Source organism: Colius striatus, chromosome 1 (genome assembly GCF_028858725.1).
Source record: "Colius striatus isolate bColStr4 chromosome 1, bColStr4.1.hap1, whole genome shotgun sequence".
Lineage (NCBI taxonomy): Eukaryota > Metazoa > Chordata > Aves > Coliiformes > Coliidae > Colius > Colius striatus.
Window position 1 is genome coordinate 1,115,761 of NC_084759.1, and position 20,091 is coordinate 1,135,851.

Here is a 20,091-nt window from a genome sequence, read left to right on the forward strand (position 1 = left end):
CTCCCTCACAGCAGCCTGTGATGGGGTGGGGAGTTGGTTGCTGCTCCCCAGGACCAAAGGGAAGGGCCTGGAGTTGCCCCAGAGGAGATTGAGTTGGAGACTGGGGGGGGTCTGTCTCTGCTTCTGAGCTACAAAACAAGAGGAAAGGGGCTGGAGTTGTCTCAGGGGAGGTTGAGGCTGGAGCTGAGGCAGAACTGTTTCCCTGAGAGGGGTGTCAGCCCCTGTGCCAGGCTGCCCAGGGAGCTGGGGCAGTGCCCAGCCCTGGAGGGATCCCAAAGCCCTGGGGTGAGGTGCTGAGGGCTGTGGCTCAGTGCTGGCTGTGGCAGGGGGAGCTCAGGGCTGGGCTCCAGCAGCTTCAGGGGCTTCTCCAACCCAAAGGATTCTCTGCTCCTACAGCTCTGGCAAAGGCTGAACTGTGGGTACACACACAGCACTGACAGAAACATCTGGGGCTCTGTTTTCCTTCCTCTCCTTTCCCAAAGCACCTCACACAAGTGGCAGCATCATGGACAACCAGCTCTGTCCTTGCTGGAGGAGCTCAGCTGGCTCAGCACTTGCACCCCCTGTCCCTTCAGCCTGGCCTCTCAAGGGCAGAAGGGACTTGGCAACACCTTTGCTGGCCACACAGTCTTTGTGCTGAGGCTGCAGCTGGATCCTGAGGAATGGGGATGGCAGCAGAGCCATGGGAGGTGATCAGATGGGAACCAGCCCCTGATCATGGCCAGTGTGGGCAGCTTCATCTGCATCTACCAGGGAGGAGCTGAGGCAGAACTGTGTCCCTGAGAGGGGTGTCAGCCCTGTGCCAGGCTGCCCAGGGAGCTGGGGCAGTGCCCAGCCCTGGAGGGATCCCAAAGCCCTGGGGTGAGGTGCTGAGGGCTGTGGCTCAGTGCTGGCTGTGGCAGGGTGAGCTGAAGGGTTGGACTTGTTGCTCTCAAAGGTCTTTTCCAACCCAAATGACTCTGTGATTCTATACCATGTCCACTCTTACTCACTCCAGGTACCTGGAGCAATCCTTTCACAGCCACTGTGATGCCCAGTCTCCTGTTGTCTTTGCTCACTGGAAGGATGTGCAGCAATCAGTGCTCAACTTCACTTTCTTTACCCAGCCATTTGCAAGTGCTCTGAATGCAGTAATCTCCCCCTCACCCCCTTTCCAGTGACACACAGCCACACAAACCCCAGCAGCTATAGCAATGGAGAGGGGGCCTGGCAGGGGAAGCCAGGCATGAGGAGGAGATGGAACCCTCAGCCAGGAACTTCTGCCTGACAGCTAAAAGCTCCCAGCTCAGCACCTCTCAACATCACTAATGGGGGGTAATTAAAGGAGTTCACAAAGTATTAAGCCCATTTGCACTTGGGCAGCAGGTCAAGGGAGGGGATTGTCCCCCTCTGCTCTGCTGAGCTCCCTCCCTGCAGTGCTGCCTCCAGCTCTGGGCACACACAGCAGGACCTGGAGCTGCTGGAGTGAGCCCAGAGGAGCCACGGGGATGATGTGAGGGCTGCAGCCCCTCTGCTCTGCACACAGGCTGAGAGAGATGGGGGTGCTCAGCCTGGGCAAGAGAAGGCTCCAGGAGACCCCAGAGCAGCCTCCAGCCCCTAAAGGGCCCCCAAGGAACATGGGCAGGGACTTTGTGCAAGGGGCTGGAGGGACAGGACAAGGGCTGCTGGCTCCAGAGGGCCAGAGGGGAGACTGAGGGGAGCTGGGAGGCAGAAGCTGTTCCCTGGGAGGCTGCTGAGGCCCTGGCACAGGCTGCCCAGAGAGGCTGTGGCTGCCCCAGCCCTGGCAGTGCCCAGGGGCAGGTTGGCTGGGGCTGGGAGCAGCCTGGGCTGGGGGAAGCTGTCCCTGGGGCCATGGGGATGCAACAAGATGATCCTGAAGGTTCCTTCCAACCCAAAGCCCTCTGTGATTCAGTGATGAATCTGATGCAAACAGCCTGTGCTGGTTGCCTTCCACTGCCTCCTGGGTCTGTGCTGCTCAAGCCCAGCCCTGCCTCCACTCACCATGAATCTCCACGTTTGTTTCCTCAGGAATGGGACCCACACTTGAACACATCAGCTGGTGAAGCCCAGGTCAGGATGGGCCTTCACTTAAAGCATTTTGGAGCTACTCAAAAGTCCATTTAACTTGCTGGAAGATTTTTTTCCCCTCCAGACATACTGGAAGAGCTTCCTGAGCCATGAATTATCATCACATCAACACAGAATTAAATCAGAACCCTGACCAGCAGCCAAACCTGTTAAAGCACAGTGCAGGCACAGAAGCTCAGCATCCCTGAGTGCTGGGGCTGGCAGGGCCCTGCAGAGCTCACCCAGCCCCAGCCCCTGCTCCAGCAGCTGCCCCTGGCTCAGGGGCACAGGAACGTGTCCAGCTGGGGTTGGGAACCTCAGAGAAGGAGCCTCCACACCCTCCCTGGGCAGCCTGGGCCAGGGCTCCCTCCCCTCAGCACCAAAGCACTTGCTCCTCCTGGGCCAGGAGCACTTGCTGTGTACCTAAAGGCTCCTGCAAGGTGCTGAAAGGCTCAGGAGGTGCCACTTGGGTGTGTGGTGGCCAGTGGCAGGACAAGGGGGAAGGGGCAGAGGCTGGGACACAGCAAGTGCCCCTGGCCCAGGAGGAGCAAGTGCTTTGGTGCTGAGGGGAGGGAGCCCTGGCCCAGGCTGCCCAGGGAGGGTGTGGAGGCTCCTGCTCAGGAGCATCACCTCTTAGGTGAGTGTTGCTGAGGTGCCCCTGAGCTCAGGCTTCTGTTCCCCAGGCTGAGCAGCCCCAGGGCTGCAGCCTTTCCTCCTCACACCCATGTTGCAGCCCCTCAGCACCTTGGCAGCCCTGCACTGGCCTCTCTGCAGCACTTCCCTGTCTCTCTGCAGCTGGGCAGCCCAGCCCTGGCCACAGCCCTGCAGATGTGGCCTCCCCACTGCAGCTGGGGCAGAGCACAGGGGCAGCACAACCTCCCTCAACCTGCTGCCCACACTCTCCTCATGCCCCCAGGCTGCCATTGGCTTCTTGCCCACCAGCCCACGCTGCTGCTCATGGGCAGTTGCTGCCCCCCAGCAGTGCCAGCTCCCTGTCCCAGAGCTGCTCTCCAGCAGCTCACCCCCAGCCTGTGCTGCTGCAGGGGCTGGTTCCTCCCCAGCTGCAGGACTCTGGGGAACCTCAGCACCTTCCTCTGTGCCCACTGGGCAGGATGCTGGAGCCTGTGCTGCTGGATTCTCCTCCAGGCTCAGAGCTGAGATGCTCACAGTGCTGCAGGTCACCTTCCACTCAGGCCTGTCACTCGTCACAAGCACCTTGAGCATCCCCAGCCCAGGTGAATCCCCAGCACAGCACCAGCTGCCATCACCATTTCATTTAGGAGCTGGGCTTTTGGTTTGCCTTTCAGCCCTTTGCCAGGTGCTCAGCAACTTCACACACATTTGCCAGACAACTGCACTTTGTGCTCAGGGTCTTTGAGCCCATCATTCCTTCTTTTCCCTGCCTGAGCTAAGGATAACACACCAGCCCCCTGCTCACATCCCAGCCAGCAGCAGGGTTTGGTTTGGGTTTGTTTCAATGAAATCAACAAGAAAACCTCTCACTCTGATCAATGTTTGAGGATGTTCAGGCACATTTTAACCAAGCAGAGACACTCAGTGTTCCTTCCCCAGGAGTCTCTCCTGCCTCAGAGCCCTGGTGGCACAGCTCTGGGTGTTCCTCCTGTGCTGGCACCAAGAGCAGCTGCTGCTTCTCTTTGGTGACTTGAAGGCTTGCAGAAAACACCTTGTTTAAGGGGTTTAATGCAGGAAGCTCAGCCCCTTCTGCAGACACACACACCAACAGATTGCCCTGCTGGGGCTGCTCAAGGTCTGGGAGCCCACAGAGATCAGCCACAGCTCCCAGTCCCCCATCTCCAACACTCCCTCAGCTGTGAGAGCAGCACTGGGGACCCCCTGCAGAATGAACACCCCCTGTGGCAGGCAGCAGCAGCTCTGGAGGAGATGCTGTGTGGCCAGCAGCACATCCCTGCCTGCTCTGGAATCTGCCTGGGCACCTCTTTGCTCACCCACCTCAGAACAACAACTCCCAAAGCTCCAACAACTTTGATCCAGCCATAAGAGATAAAACCCCAAAAGGGGTTGTGGAGATGAGCTTTGTCTCCCTCCTCCTCCTCCTCCTCCTCCTCCTGTGCCCCCACAGGGCCAGATGTGCCTCCTATTCACCCCTCAGCCGGGGTTCTGGGTGAGTGAGCCGCTGACAGGCCGAGCCCAGAGGGCATGTTTGAGTTTGTGCTCAGGCTGGAGCATGCCCAGCGCTGCCTCGACAGCTGCAGGAAGAGGAAGCTGGAAACTTGAACTTTGAACAACAATAGCTTCTGTTTCTTTCAGCCACTTCAGTGTTTCCCTTCCTCCCCCCCCTCCCTCCCCTCCTCAGCCCTTGCCCAATATGTCAGTGTTTAACTGCAGGGACACACACACACACTCCTGGGACCTGCCCTTCGCTTTGCACAGGGAGGGAGGGAAGGGAAAGGTCCCAAACTCAACAATGTCTGCCAAGATGAAAGCACAAACCCTGTTAGAGGCCAGGGGAAGGCTCTGCCCAGTCAGGAGAAGGCAAAGGGTTGATGGAAAGCCTTTGATGTTGCTGCTGGAGGTGGCTCATGGCTGCTCCTCAAGCCCTTCAGCACCACCCCAGGGCCTGGAACACCACAAGGATCCATCAGGGGATCAGCAAGGTCTGTCCAGCCAGCTCAAGTGAGGCTCAGGATAGGAGAGGAGAGGAGGAGGAGGAGGAGGAGGAGGAGGAGAGGAGAGGAGGAGGAGGAGGAGGAGAGGAGAGGAGAGGAGAGGAGAGGAGAGGAGAGGAGAGGAGAGGAGAGGAGAGGAGAGGAGAGGAGAGGAGAGGAGGAAGAGGAGGAGGAGAGGAGAGGAGAGGAGAGGAGAGGAGAGGAGAGGAGGAGGAGGAGGAGGAGGAGGAGAGGAGAGGAGAGGAGAGGAGAGGAGAGGAGAGGAGAGGAGAGGAGAGGAGAGGAGAGAGGAGAGGAGAGGAGAGGAGAGGAGAGGAGGAAGAGGAGGAGGAGAGGAGAGGAGAGGAGAGGAGGAGGAGGAGGAGGAGGAGGAGGAGGAGGAGGAGGAGAGGAGAGGAGAGGAGGAGGAGGAGGAGGAGGAGGAGGAGGAGAGGAGAGGAGAGGAGAGGAGAGGAGAGGAGAGGAGAGGAGGAGGAGGAGGAGGAGAGGAGAGGAGAGGAGAGGAGAGGAGGAGGAGGAGGAGGAGGAGGAGGAGGAGAGGAGAGGAGAGGAGAGGAGAGGAGAGGAGAGGAGAGGAGAGGAGAGGAGGAGGAGGAGGAGGAGGAGGAGAGGAGAGGAGAGGAGAGGAGAGGAGAGGAGAGGAGAGGAGAGGAGAGGAGAGGAGAGGAGAGGAGAGGAGGGAACCCAGAGCTGCCAAGGCAGGCAGGCTGCTCCCAGGTCGTGGGGATCTCAGAGGAGATGGTGCCCCACACCCAGGCAGCACAAACAGGGCACAGAGTCACAGCATGGTGGGGTTGGAAGGGACCTTTAGAGCTCATCCAGCCCAACCCCCCTGCAGAAGCAGCTCCCACCTAGATCAGGTCACACAGGAACGTGGCCAGGGGGGTCTTGAAGAGCTCCAAGGAAGGAGCCTCCACACCCTCCCTGGGCAGCCTGGGCCAGGGCTCCCTCCCCTGAGCACCAAAGCACTTGCTCCTCCTGGGCCAGGGGCACTTGCTGTGTCCCAGCCTCTGCCCCTTCCCCCTTGTCCTGCCACTTAGTGCAGATGTAAAGTGCTCCCTTAGCACGTGAGCACTGGGGCTCAGTGGATGTCAGGGAGCCTGGGAGTTGAGTGCAGCTTTGTTCAGGCAGCCACATGTGCTGGGAGCTGCCAGAGTCAGTGTATTATACTCAAATCCCTCTGAAAGAGCATGAGTGATTACTCATCTTCTTTCCCCAACAACCTCTGTGCTGCTGGATGCTGCCAGACACACGGTCAGGCTGCTGTGGGATGTTTCTGATGCAGAACAGGGCTGTTGCATTGCAGTGACTCTGGAAGCAGCAACACAGCTGAGCTCCTTCAGAGGAGGCTGTTTCCTCTTCCTCCCAAACCTGGGCATGCCAAAGCCAGCACATGGTAACCAGCAGCAAAGGCAGCAGTCCTTACCTCCTGCCCTCCCCTGTCAGCTGGGCACTGCAGGAGGCAGAGTGTGCACATCCCAGGCTGCTGGAGCCCAGCCCTGAGCTCCCCCTGCCACAGCCAGCACTGAGCCACAGCCCTCAGCACCTCACCCCAGGGCTTTGGGATCCCTCCAGGGCTGGGCACTGCCCCAGCTCCCTGGGCAGCCTGGCACAGGGCTGACACCCCTCTCAGGGACACAGTTCTGCCTCAGCTCCAGCCTCAACCTCCCCTGGGGCAGCTCCAGGCTGGTTCTGCTCATCTTGTTACTTGGGAGAAGAGACCTTGAGCCACAGGCTGCTGTGAGGGAGTGTCAGAGAGTGCTGCTGTGTCCCCTCAGGCTGCTCTTCTCCAGCCTCAACACCCCCATTCCCTCAGCCCCTTGTGCTCCAGCCCCTTCCCCAGCCTCACCCTGCAGCCTCTGTCTCCAGGCTCTTGCTCCTTCAGCCCTCTTGCTCCAACTCCAGCCCAGCTGGACACATTGCTGTGCCAGGGGAAGCTGTTTGAGCAGGGGCTGGGGCTGCAGCAGCTCTGCAGGGCCCTGCCAGCCCCCCAGCACTCAGGGACTGTGGGATTTAAGCTGCTGCCTGCCATCTCCCTGGGTGCTCCCAGGAGGGAAGTGGAACCATCACTCCCTTTTGTCACCATCGCTTGTGACCCCCCACTGCCCTGCCTGGTGCTGCCCCTGCTCCACATCCACAGCCCCTCTGTATCCCACCCTCAGCCCCACTGCTGAGGAGCCCACAGGAACTGGAATGGAGCCTGTGATGGCTACCAGATGTACTCAGCACACAGAGACACCACCCACACACACACCAGACGTGGTCGGCGTCTGCTTCCAGGGGTTTGGGCACACTAAAGATGGTTAAAGCTGAGACACAAGATCTTTAGTCTCCCTGTCTGGCTGCTCATTGCAGACACTGGTCTTATGACTCAGTGTGCAAACACCATCAGTGCTGGGAGCACAAAATAGAAGCATCATGAGAAAAGGTCACCATGGAGGAAGTGCTGAAGCAAAACCCTCCTGTGAAAGCACTGAGACAGAGAGCAGTGAGGGGAGAGGGGCTGGAGCTGCTCCAGGGGAGGCTGAGGCTGGAGCTGAGGCAGAACTGTGTCCCTGAGAGGGGTGTCAGCCCCTGTGCCAGGCTGCCCAGGGAGCTGGGGCAGTGCCCAGCCCTGGAGGGATCCCAAAGCCCTGGGGCTGAGGTGCTGAGGGCTGTGGCTCAGTGCTGGCTGTGGCAGGGTGAGCTCAGGGCTGGGCTCCAGCAGCTCCAGGGGCTTCCCCAACCCAAAGGCCTCTGTGAGTGTCTCTGATGGCTCAGGTGGGTGCCACAGGGCTGTGTGTGGTCACTTGAGTGCAGGCAGCCCCTGTGGCACCCCCACAGCCCCCAGTCAGAGCCCAATCACACACACAGCTCCTTCATCTCATGAGCCCCTCAGCAGCATTGTGCCCACTGCCTGCAGCTGGTGGCCTCTGGTTGGCTCAGGGCAGGGGTGGGATGCAGGGGGTGAGGGATGGGCACATCCCCAGCACAGGGGGCTCAGGGGTGGGATGCAGGGGGTGAGGGATGGGCACATCCCCAGCACAGGGGGCTCAGGGGTGGGATGCAGGGGGTGAGGGATGGGCACATCCCCAGCACAGGGGGTCAGGGGTGGGATGCAGGGGGTGAGGGATGGGCACATCCCCAGCACAGGGGGCTCAGGGGTGGGATGCAGGGGGTGAGGGATGGGCACATCCCCAGCACAAGTGACACAACAAGAAGAAGCAGCCTCAAGTCACCCCAGGGGAGGCTGAGGCTGGAGCTGAGGCAGAACTGTTTCCCTGAGAGGGGTGTCAGCCCCTGTGCCAGGCTGCCCAGGGAGCTGGGGGAGTGCCCAGCCCTGGGGGGATCCCAAAGCCCTGGGGCTGAGGTGCTGAGGGCCAGGGGTAATTTCTCAGCCTGGAAAGAGCAAAAGCAGCTGCAGGAGCTGACATGGAGCTTCCTGTCTCCCCCCTCCACGTCTGGCTGGATCCCTCTGCAGCAGGACAGCTCCTGCTCATCTCCAGAGCTCATTACCAGGCAGGTTTGGGTTGCTGCCTGCTGTGCTGAAGGAGCTCTCTGCCCTTCCCTGAGTCACAGTGTCCTCAGGAAAACACTGTTCCATCATCTTGCTCTGGCCAGCTGGAGCTGCACTTCTGTGGGTGGCTTATTAAGAAACAGAGCTGGAACACAGGGAATCAATATTACCACTGAACAGACACACAGGGGGCTGGAGGCTGGAAAGTCTGCTGGGTTTTGCTTCTTGTTTTCCCTCTGAATACATGGAACCACTGCAATTAAACAGCCAAGTTCATGAAGTGAAAACTCCTGTATTGGTCAACAGCACAAGAGCAGCAGCACAGAATCACCCAATGGTGGGGGCTGGAAGGGACCTTTAGAGCTCATCCAGTGCAACCCCCCTGCAGGAGCAGCTCCCACCTACATCAGGTCACACAGGAACGTGTCCAGGGGGGTCTTGAAGCCCTCCAAGGAAGGAGCCTCCTCTGCCCACTGCAGCTGAAAGGCTTCTTCAGCCTTACCCTGGAACAAGTTGCTGGTTGCTTGAACACAAGGCTCCCATTCACAGGATCAGAGAGTCCCTGAGTGCTGGGGCTGGCAGGGCCCTGCAGAGCTCATCCAGCCCCTGCCCCTGCTCCAGCAGCTGCCCCTGGCTCAGGGGGCACAGGAACGTGTCCAGGGGGGGTTGGGAACCTTGAGCAGGAGCCTCCACACCCTCCCTGGGCAGCCTGGGCCAGGGCTCCCTCCCCTCAGCACCAAAGCACTTGCTCCTGAGCCTTTCAGCACCTTGCAGGAGCCTTTAGGTGCTTGTGAGTGTTGCTGAGGTGCCCCTGAGCTCAGGCTTCTGTTCCCCAGGCTGAGCAGCCCCAGGGCTGCAGCCTTTCCTCCTCACACACATGTTGCAGCCCCTCAGCACCTTGGCAGCCCTGCACTGGCCTCTCTGCAGCACTTACCTGTCTCTCTGCAGCTGGGCAGCCCAGCCCTGGCCACAGCACTGCAGATGTGGCCTCCCCACTGCAGCTGGGGCAGAGCACAGGGGCAGCACAACCTCCCTCAACCTGCTGCCCACACTCTTCAATCAGTTCCAATATCCAAACTTTAGGCTTTCAAAGCCTGATTGAGACATTTCTAGCTGCCAGCTGAACTAACACTCATCACCTCACCTCAGTCAGTGGTTGGATTTGACTGACTCAAAGGTGTTTTTTCCAACCTGAATGATTCAGTGATTCCTGTGCTGCCCAAGGATATCTCAAGGGTTCCTTCAGCCTCCTTGCCAGCTGTGCCTGTGGTTCTTTGGGTTCTCAGAGAGAAGATGTGGACAGGCACAGGGCAGCTCAGCATCCAAGAGCCAACACTTTGTCCTACTGTGTCACTCATTTTCTGCTTGCACTCGTGTACCAACAGCTGGAACCAGGCAACATGTGTGCCTGCAGCCTCCTGAAACGTGAGCTCTTGAGAGCAGCACCATCAGAGCTGTGTGAGCTGCTGCTTCATGCACTTGGAAGTATTTACCACAGAGCAGTGACCATGGGCTGACAGAATCACTTGGGTTGGGAAAGAACTGGAGGATGATGGAGCTCAGCCCTGAGCTCCCCCTGCCACAGCCAGCCCTGAGCCACAGCCCTCAGCACCTCAGCCCAGGGCTTTGGGATCCCTCCAGGGCTGGGCACTGCCCCAGCTCCCTGGGCAGCCTGGCACAGGGGCTGACACCCCTCTCAGGGAAACAGTTCTGCCTCAGCTCCAGCCTCAACCTCCCCTGGGACAGCTCCAGCCCCTTTCCTCTTGTTACTGGGGAGCAGAGCCTGAGCCTCCTGGCCACAGGCTGCTGTGAGGGAGTGTCAGAGAGTGCTGCTGTGTCCCCTCAGGCTCCTCTTCTCCAGGCTCAGCACCCCCATTCCCTCAGCCCCTCCCCAGCCCCTTGTGCTCCAGCCCCTTCCCCAGCTCTGCTGCTGCCTCTGTGTGTCTTGCACTGAGGGGCCCAGCCCTGAGCACAGGCTTTGAAGTGAGGCCTCCCCAGCACTGAGCACAGGGCATCATCAATCCCTTCACCCTGCTGCCACCCCAGGGCTGAGCCCAGCCAGGCTGCCCTTGGCCTTCTTGCCCCCCTGGGCACGCTGCTGCCTCCTGTTCAGGTGCCAATCAACCAACACCTCTGCATTAAGCACAACTGGGACTTATGGCTTGAAAATCTTCTTCTCCCACCAGCCCCTCTCACACATCCCTTTTCTCCAGCTCAGTCCCAAAAGCTGCATTTCCCAGTCAGTGCATTGTGATGTTTTAATGCAGGAAGGGCCACCACAAGCTGTCAGCTGCACCAGTTCCCCAGCTCCCACAGCAAGGACAAACAAGTCCCCAGCAGCAGATGGAGAGAGGGGGCATCAGAGAGCACAGTCTGCACAACCACAAACATCTGGCTGCTGTTTCTTATAGTCCTTGAGCCAAAAGGATGGAGAACTGAACAACATCAGCAACTGCTCCACAACACAAGCAACAGGACATCTGTGCTCAGCTTGTCTCAGCTGAACTGCACAGCACCTGTGTCTGGACTCATGCTGTGAAGCCTGAGTGAGGCAGTGCACAGGAGTTCAGCCCTAGCACAGCCCCAGCTCCTGTCTGCCTCTGTGATACCTAAACATTAGGCCATGGCACAGCTGCAACTGAATCCAAGTCTCTTCTCACACAAGCCACAGCTCTCCTGACCCAGCACCAGGCAGCTGTGGGGAGCAGGAGGCAGAGCAGGGCTGTGAGGTGGCCGGCGCTGCCCTCTCCTGGGTGCAGCTCGCACTCACACTCCTGCCCTGCTCAAGCTGACCCCAGCCTTTACCCCTTGCAGGTGGCAAAGCCAAGAGCCCTGAAATCAACCCTGTTGGTGCCTGCTGTGTCAGCTCCGTGGCAGCAGGGAGTCAGCAGTTGTCCCTGTCCCCTGGGGCCAGCTCCCTGAGGAGTGGGACTGGAAGGAAAGAGCACAGGAACAAAGAGAGAGGCTGTGGGTGTGCAGAGCATCCTTCTTGCAGGCTCACAAATCACCCAGACGTCCCTAAGCAGCAGCTTCCTGCAATTACAAGCAGCAGAACACAAGAGCCAATTAGCTGCACACCAATATCCTCTTTGCTCCTTGATCCAGGCCAGATCTCAGCCCCAGGGTGCAGCACAGCCAGGCTGCTTCCTCTGAGATCCCCTGGCTGCAGGCCAGCTGGGCATCCTCCCCTGCTGCAGCAGAGCCTGGGGACAGTGGGTGCAGCACCCAGCTCTTGGGGTGCCTGTGCTGGGTGGAATCACCCAATGGTGGGGTGTGCAGGGCCCTGCAGAGCTGCTGCAGCCCCAGCCCCTGCTCAAGCAGCTTCCCCTGGCTCAGGGGGCACAGGAACGTGTCCAGCTGGGGTTGGGAACCTCCTGAGCAGGAGCCTCCACACCCTCCCTGGGCAGCCTGGGCCAGGGCTCCCTCCCCTCAGCACCAAAGCACTTGCTCCTCCTGGGCCAGGGGCACTTGCTGTGTTCCAGCCTCTGCCCCTCCTTCCCCCTTGTCCTGCCACTGGCCACCACACACCCAAGTGGCACCTCCTGAGCCTTTCAGCACCTTGCAGGAGCCTTTAGGTGCTTGTGAGTGTTGCTGAGGTGCCCCTGAGCTCAGGCTTCTGTTCCCCAGGCTCAGCAGCCCCAGGGCTGCAGCCTTTCCTCCTCACACACATGTTGCAGCCCCTCAGCACCTTGGCAGCCCTGCACTGGCCTCTCTGCAGCACTTGGGTAGTTGCTGCCCCCCAGCAGTGCCAGGTCCCTGTCCCAGAGCTGCTCTCCAGCAGCTCACCCCCAGCCTGTGCTGCTCCAGGGGCTGGTTCTTCCCCAGGAGGGAAACATCACTGTGGTGACCACAGGAGAGCAGCAACATCTGCTCCTGTCCCCTGTGAGCTGCCAGACTACCAAACCCATCTGCATTCTGGCTGAGGGCAGCATTTGGGGCATGGGAGCCCTGAGCTCTTTAGGAAGAACAGCTCTGCCCAAGGCTCACACACTTCACTCCTGTGTCTTCAGGACATGTGTTTCCCCCCTGCCCAGCTCCAGACAAAGAACCTGGCACTCACTGCAGATGAGGTCAGAGCAGCCTGCAGACAGCCTGTTAATGCAGCACTGCTGCCCACAACCTGCCCTGAGACCTGCTCAAGCCAATGGCCATCCCTCCCCAGAGCCAGAGCTGTGGGAGGAACAGATCTCAGAGCTGAGGTGGGCAGAGTAACGTGTCTCCTGGGGACTGGCCATGTGCTGGGCCTCAGGAACATGCTCATTTCTAACTGCCTGGGGAATGTAACAGTGCCAGGGGATGCCACAGCACAAACCCAACCAGGGCAGGCATGGCCAACAGCCACTGCAGCACCAGAGGCCTGTTGTCTGTGGAAGAGGGGCACAGGGCCAGCTCTGGAGATGTCCCAGTGGCCAAGTGCTTGGTCATTCAACCAGCTACTTGCCTGGCAGGTTGGCTTGGGTGGCACAGGCTGAGCTGGAGAGCTGCAGGCTGAGGAGCCCACAGGAGCTGTTTGTTCAGAGAAATCCCCTCACCCTGCAGCTTCCCAACCCCCTCCCCAGAGCTGTTCTCTCATCCTTCTCTCAAACCTGCTCACCTGTTGACTTCAGAAACGTTGTTCATCCTTGCAGCTTCCAGCAGAGCTTCTTCTGTAAGCAGAGAGAAGAGAGAAAGGGAGTTGGCACAGACACACATTAAAAGGTCTCCCCTCAGGCTCCTGTTCTCCAGGCTCAACACCCCCATTCCCTCAGCCCCTCCCCAGCACCCTTGTGCTCCAGCCCCTTCCCCAGCTCTGCTGCTCTGGCTGGGTGGTTTTTAGGGCCTGTGCTCACAGCAACTACGAAGGGAAGGATTGGTTTCTGTGAGCAGCTTACTCCAAACCCCAAAACTTGCTTAAGCCAACCTCCAACTTGCAAAAAAACCCCTGCAGCCAGCCTCTGTTAATGCAGCACTGCTGCTCCCAACCCACCCTGATTGCCCAGAGGCTGAGCTGCCAGTGAGGGAGCTGTGGGCAGGCTGAGAGTTGGGCACAGAGGAAGGTGCTGAGGTTCCCCAAGGGCAAGGGCAGGGTCCTGCAGCTGGGGAGGAACCAGCCCCTGCAGCAGCACAGGCTGGGGGTGAGCTGCTGGAGAGCAGCTCTGGGACAGGGAGCTGGCACTGCTGGGGGGCACCAACTCCCCAAGTGCTGCAGAGAGGCCAGTGCAGGGCTGCTGAGATGCTGAGGGGCTGCAACATGTGTGTGAGGAGGAAAGGCTGCAGCCCTGGGGCTGCTCAGCCTGGGGAAGAGGAGCCTGCAGGAAATCATCCCCCTGCTCACAAGTGTGGGTGCTCCCTGCCTCAGGCTCTAAAGGTGTAAAGGAATGAGCCCAGGAAAAGGCTGGAGGAGAGGGGAAAGGTCCTGCTGGGCTGGGGAGGTGGCAGCAGTGGCTCCAGTAAGGAACCAACCAGGGAAACAAAGGCTTCTCCTATGTTTGCAAAGCAAACCCTGCAAGCAAGGTCTGTGGGGTACAGCAGGGACTGTCACCCCAGCAGTCACAGCCTCAGCCAGAGGTTTGCAGACACCAGCAGGCTGAGGAGCTCCTGCTGCGGGCTCAGAATGACCCCTCCTGGCACGGGAGGGAAGGACAGTGCTCAGCCTCCACCCAGGGCTGCTGGAACAGGGCTGTTCAAACCCAGTGCAGTCAGCAGAAACATTCTGGGGTGTTTGGGACCCTTCTCCTTAACTCTCATCAGCCCTCGGGTGCTTCCTGTTCTCTCCCCAACATTTTCTGCCTCCCTAATCTCCCCTCTGGCCCTCTGGAGCCAGCAGCCCTTGTCCTGTCCCTCCAGCCCCTTGCACAAAGTCCCTGCCCATGTTTCTTGTGGTTTAGGGGCTGGAGGATGCTCCAAGGTCTCCCTGGAGCCTTCCCTTGCCCAGGTTGAACACCCCCAGCTCTCTCAGTCTGCCTCCAGAGCAGAGGGGCTGCAGCCCTCACATCACCCCTGTGGCTCCTCTGAACTCATTCCAACACCCTCATGTCTTACCTGCACTGCAGACCCCAGAGTTGGACCCTGGCCCTGGTAAAGAGCAACATGGAGCGTCCCTAACCCAAACCACCAAGCAAGAGCAAGGGGTCAACTCTCCATCATGCAAGTTGAGCTCTCCAGGGATCACCTAGCTCTGCAGGGACCCCTGAGATCTGCAAGTACCCCTGAGCTCTGCAGGGACCCCTGAGCTCTGCAGGGACCTGGAGACTCCTTAACTCTCCATCATGCAAGTTGAGCTCTGCAGGGACCCCTGAGCTCTCCAGGGACCCCTGAGCTCTCCAGGGACCTCTGCCACCCTGCCCTCTCCTGGCAAGCATCCTGCCTGCTCCTGCACTCTCCCTGCCTCTGGGTTTGGGGTGCTTGTGGCTCTGTCTCCTCTACCTGCAGCCACTTCCCAAACCAGCTCTTACAACAAAGCCCAGCCTCAGTCTCACAGACTTTTGCAAAGCATTAACTACACAAGAGTCCTTGTAATGACTGTGAAAGCTGCTGGGTGACCAATCTGGCAGCACAGAGAGGCAGTTGGTGTGTTACTCACAGGGAAACCAGCCTCTGACGTGCCTGAAACCATGCAGTGAGTGTCCTGCTCTGCAGCCACAGCCCCTCCTGACCCAGCCCTGCGTCACACGAGCTCGTTGCCAACATGCCTGAAGCCAGGGAGGAAGGGAAGGTCTCCCCTCCTGCACAAACATCTCTTCTAGAGCTGGTTACTGACCCTGCAGGCTGACCTTGCCTGGCTCTGAAGGGCACACAGCAGAGCAGCAAACACCTCAGCTCCAGCACCACCTTGTCCAGTGACACCCACAAGCCCACTGCAGCTCCTGTCCCATGGTGGGAAAGCAGAGTGACAACAGCATCACAGTGGTGGAGGTGTGCAGGGCCCTGCAGAGCTGCTGCAGCCCCAGTCCCTGCTCCAGCAGCTGCCCCTGGCTCAGGGGGCACAGGAACGTGTCCAGCTGGGCTTGGAAACCTCCTGAGAAGGAGCCTCCACACCCTCCCTGGGCAGCCTGGGCCAGGGCTCCCTCCCCTCAGCACCAAAGCACTTGCTCCTGAGCCTTTCAGCACCTTGCAGGAGCCTTTAGGTGCTTGTGAGTGTTGCTGAGGTGTACCTGAGCTCAGGCTTCTCTTTCCCAGGCTCAACAGCCCCAGGGCTGCAGCCTTTCCCCATCAGAAGTGTTCTGAACCAAGCTGCTGTCACAGGGGAGGGAGCACTGGCAGGGGCTGCCCAGATGGGCTGTGGAGGCTCCTTCTCTGCAGCCATCCCAACCCCAGCTGGATGAGTCCCTGTGTGCCCTGCTCTAGGTGCTGCTGCTCTGGCAGGGGGTTGCACTGGATGAGCTTTGCAGGTCTCTTGCAGCCCTTGAGATCTGTGATTGCTTAAGGAACACACAGAGTCCCTGAGTGCTGGGGCTGGCAGAGCCCTGCAGAGCTGCTGCAGCCCCAGCCCCTGCTCCAGCAGCTGCCCCTGGCTCAGGGGGCACAGGAACGTGTCCAGCTGGGGTTGGGAACCTCCTGAGCAGGAGCCTCCACACCCTCCCTGGGCAGCCTGGGCCAGGGCTCCCTCCCCTCAGCACCAAAGCACTTGCTTCTTAAGCTGGAACACACCAATTCTCACTCCTGTCACTAAACACAAGGACCCAGGGCACAGAGGCCAAGTGCAGGACTGTGCCCCAAACGCTCTCAAACACCAAAGTGCTGAGAATGGCCCAAACCTGCACTTCCACATCACCCTGAGCACAGGCACCTCACCCTGGCAGATTGCTGGGCCAGCCTTGGCCCAGGCACACGTCAGCTTATCTAGACCTGGTCCTGACAAGCAGCAGAAGCTTGTGGTCACTCACCAACTGCTTACTTCCCACAGTGAGACGGACACAAACCACCCCCTGAGCAACCTTGGCCTTATCAGGGCTGTCACTCGAGCTCTTTCCCAACCCCAAAGCCCTTGTACTTGCCCAAAATATCAAAGCAGAGAGGCCTGGGAACCCTGCTCTGGCAGCTCTCCTCAGCCATGGGCACTCAGAGGCAGGTCATCTCCCAGCCCACATCACAACACCATCCCTGGGGTGCTGCTGCCACCAGTACTGGGTAGTTTATTGTGGTGGTGGTGAACACAACAGTTATCTTCACCCTACAGAAGGGTTTGGGCACCCACATCTCTGGCCCTCTGGAGCCAGCAGCCCTTGTCCTGTCCCTCCAGCCCCTTGCACAAAGTCCCTGCCCATGTTTCTTGTGGTTTAGGGGCTGGAGGATGCTCAAAGGTCTCCCTGAAGTCTCCCCTTGTCCAGGCTGAACACCCCCAGCTCTCTCAGCCTGCCTCCAGAGCAGAGGGGCTGCAGCCCTCACATCATCCCTGTGGCTCCTCTGAACTCATTCCAACAGCCTCATGTCTTACCTGCACTGCAGACCCCAGAGTTGGACCCTGGCCCTGGTAAAGAGCAACATGGAGCGTCCCTAACCCAAACCACCAAGCAAGAGCAAGGGGTCAACTCTCCATCATGCAAGTTGAGCTCTGCAGGGACCCCTGAGCTCTGCAGGGACCCCTGAGCTCTCCAGGGACCTGGAGACTCCTTAACTCTCCATCATGCAAGTTGAGCTCTGCAGGAACCCCTGAGCTCTGCAGGGATCCCTGAGCTCTCCAGGGACCCCTGAGCTCTCCAGGACCCCTGAGCTCTCCAGGGACCTAGAGACTCCTTAACTCTCCATCATGCAAGTTGAGCTCTGCAGGGACCCCTGAGCTCTGCAGGGACCTGGAGACTCCTTAACTCTCCATCATGCAAGTTGAGCTCTGCAGGGACCCCTGAGCTCTGCAGGGACCTGGAGACTCCTTAACTCTCCATCATGCAAGTTGAGCTCTGCAGGGACCCCTGAGCTCTGCAGGGACCTGGAGACTCCTTAACTCTCCATCATGCAAGTTGAGCTCTGCAGGGACCCCTGAGCTCTGCAGGGACCCCTGAGCTCTGCAGGGACCTGGAGACTCCTTAACTCTCCATCATGCAAGTTGAGCTCTGCAGGGACCCCTGAGCTCTGCAGGGACCCCTGAGCTCTGCAGGGACCTGGAGACTCCTTAACTCTCCATCATGCAAGTTGAGCTCTGCAGGGACCCCTGAGCTCTGCAGGGACCCCTGAGCTCTGCAGGGACATGGAGACTCCTTAACTCTCCATCATGCAAGTTGAGCTCTGCATGGACCCCTGAGCTCTGCAGGGACCCCTGAGCTCTGCAGGAACTCCTGAGCTCTGCAGGAACTCCTGAGCTCTGCATGGACCCCTGAGCTCTGCAGGGACCCCTGAGCTCTCCAGGGACCTGGAGACTCCTTAACTCTCCATCATGCAAGTTGAGCTCTTCAGGAACCTTTCCCTTGGAGGGCTTCCCCGGGCCAGCTCCATCTCCAAGGACAGCCCCCCCCCTTCCCACACCTTCCCCCCCTTCCCCAAGGAGCTCCCCTGCTCCACCCCAAGCCCCCTCCCTGCAGCAACAGTCACCTTTGGAGCTGTGGTCCCTGACGTAGCAGTAGGCCAGGGCTGCGAGGAGCAGGGCAGGCACAGCAGCTCCTGGCGGGCAGCTCCCCTCTCCTCCGGGCTCTCCTCCAGCACCGCAGCACGGCTCGGCTCCCGAGGCCCACGGCACGGGCTGTCCCGGGGCTGAGGGGCGCAGCCCGGGGCCCTGCGGCACGGCCAGGCCGGCTGCGTGCGGCCCGCGCCCCTCCGCTGCTGGGGGCGCTTTGGGGGCTCCGGGGGCACCCCACGGCTCTGGGCCCGTGGCTGAGGGGAGGCGCCTTGGGACAAGGCCCGCTGACAGGGGGGAGCCCCCCGGGCCCAGCCCTGTTGCTAAGGGGGAGCCCCCTGGGCCTGTTGCTAAGGGGGAGCCCCCCAGGCCTGTTGCTAAGGGGGAGCCCCCTGGGCCTGTTGCTAAGGGGGAGCCCCCCAGGCCTGTTGCTAAGGGGGAGCCCCCTGGGCCTGTTGCTAAGGGGGAGCCCCCCAGGCCTGTTGCTAAGGGGATGCCCCCTGGGCTCAGCCCTGTTGCTAAGGGGGAGCCCCCTGGGCCTGTTGCTAAGGGGGAGCCCCCCGGGATTGTTGCTAAGGGGGAGCCCCCTGGGCTCAGCCCTGTTGCTAACGGGGGAAACCCTCAGGCTCATTGCTAAGGGGGAACCTCCCTGCCCTGTTGCTAAGGGGGAGCCCCCCAGGCCTGTTGCTAAGGGGGAGCCCCCTGGGCTCAGCCCTGTTGCTAAGGGGGAGCCCCCCAGGCCTGTTGCTAAGGGGGTACCCCTCAGGCTTGTTGCTAAGGGGGAGTCACTCAGGCTCAGCCCCATTGTTAAGGGGGAGCCCCCTGGGCCTGTTGCTAAGGGGGAGCCCCCCGGGCCTGTTGTTAAGGGGGAGTCACTCGGGCTCAGCCCCATTGCTAGGGGGGAGCCCTCCAGGCCTGTTGCTAAGGGGGAGCCCCCCTGTCCCATTGCTAAGGGGGTTCCCTCTGGTCCCGGCCCCGTTGCTAAAGGGGAGCTCCCCTGTCCCGTTGCTAAGGGGGAGCCCCCTGTGCCCGGCCCCGTCACTAAGGGGGTTCCCTCCGGGCTCAGCCCCGTCGCTAAAGGGGAGCTCCCCTGTCCCGTTGCTAAGGGGGAGCCCCCTGGGCCTGGCCTCGTCTCTAAGGGGGTTCCCTCTGGTCCCAGCCCCGTCACTAAGGGGGTTCCCTCCGGGCCCAGCCCCGTTGCTAAGGGGGACCCCCCCGGGCGCGTTGCTAAGGGGGAGTCCCTCGGGCCCAGCCCCGTTGCTAAGGGGGTGCCTCCCGGCCCCGGCCCCGTTGCTAGGGGACAGCCCCCCGTGTCCCTGAGCAGGGGTCTCCCCTCCGGGCCCCGCTGCCGCCCCCCCCGGGCCGAGCCCCGCCACGGCAGCCCCGCCGCGGCACCGCAGCGCCCCCCAGCGGCCGCGCCCAGCGCCTGCCCCTCAGCCACCGCCGCCCGCGGCCGCGACAGCCACGGCCGAGCCCGGACGAGCCGCGCCAGCCCCGGCGGCGGCGGGCGGGATGCCAGGGAAGCCAGCATCGTTCCCCTCGCTCCCGGCGCCGCTCGCACTTGGCGCCGCTCAACCGGCCCCCCCCAAACTCACGCCGGTGAGGCCGCTGAATCAAGATGGCGGACGCCGGCTGCCCGGCGCTGTCAGACGAGCCGGCGCTGCTGGGGTTGCGCGCAAGGGCTGATGGGAGTTGTAGTTGGCGTCACGCAGCTTCACGCCGCTGCATTGGCCGCCGCGGACTACAACCCCCAGGGGGCACCGGGGCACGGCGTGGCAGCCCTGGGCGTGCCGGGAAGCGGCGGGGTAGAGGAGGGGGGCGGTGTGTGTTGCGCCAGGGTGAAGAGCGGAGGGACGCGGGTTCGAGTCCCGGCTGGGGCACACGGGTGCTCGTGCACGCGCCTGCAGGCAGCCCTGTGCGGGGGGGGGGTAGGGGGGTGTGTGCGTGGCTGCACGGATGTGGGTGCTCGTGTCAAGGACGGTGTAGCAGGGCACACGCACGCTTGCACACGCGTGCACGAGCGGGCACGTGCACACAGACACACGTGCAGCCGTGCACACACCTGCTGGCATGCACATGCTTGTGAGTGAGTGTGTGTGTGAGTGCATGCATGCACATGCTTGTGAGTGAGTGTGTGTGAGTGCATGTGTGTGCATGCTTGTGAGTGAGTGTGTGTGAGTGCATGCACATGCTTGTGAGTGAGTGTGTGAGTGCATGCATGCACATGCTTGTGAGTGAGTGTGTGAGTGCATGCATGCACATGCTTGTGAGTGAGTGTGTGAGTGCATGCATGCACATGCTTGTGAGTGTGTGTGTGTGAGTGCATGCATGCACATGCTTGTGAGTGTGTGTGT

At 60.7% G+C, this 20,091-nt stretch overlaps 1 protein-coding gene across 1 annotated transcript in view; it reads right to left on the reverse strand.

Annotated features, from left to right (window-relative positions):
• Nucleotides 1-19,268, reverse strand: part of CLPB (ClpB family mitochondrial disaggregase) — a 99,785-nt gene extending 80,517 nt beyond the window's left edge. Inside the window, exons 1-3 of the mRNA XM_062020314.1 lie at nucleotides 19,133-19,268; nucleotides 17,716-18,357; nucleotides 12,806-12,857 (exon numbers count right to left, since the gene is read on the reverse strand). Of these exons, the coding sequence (XP_061876298.1) occupies nucleotides 12,806-12,857; nucleotides 17,716-18,357; nucleotides 19,133-19,268 (830 nt within the window). The remainder of the gene's footprint in view (nucleotides 1-12,805; nucleotides 12,858-17,715; nucleotides 18,358-19,132) is intronic.
• Nucleotides 19,269-20,091: the final 823 nt, after the last annotated feature.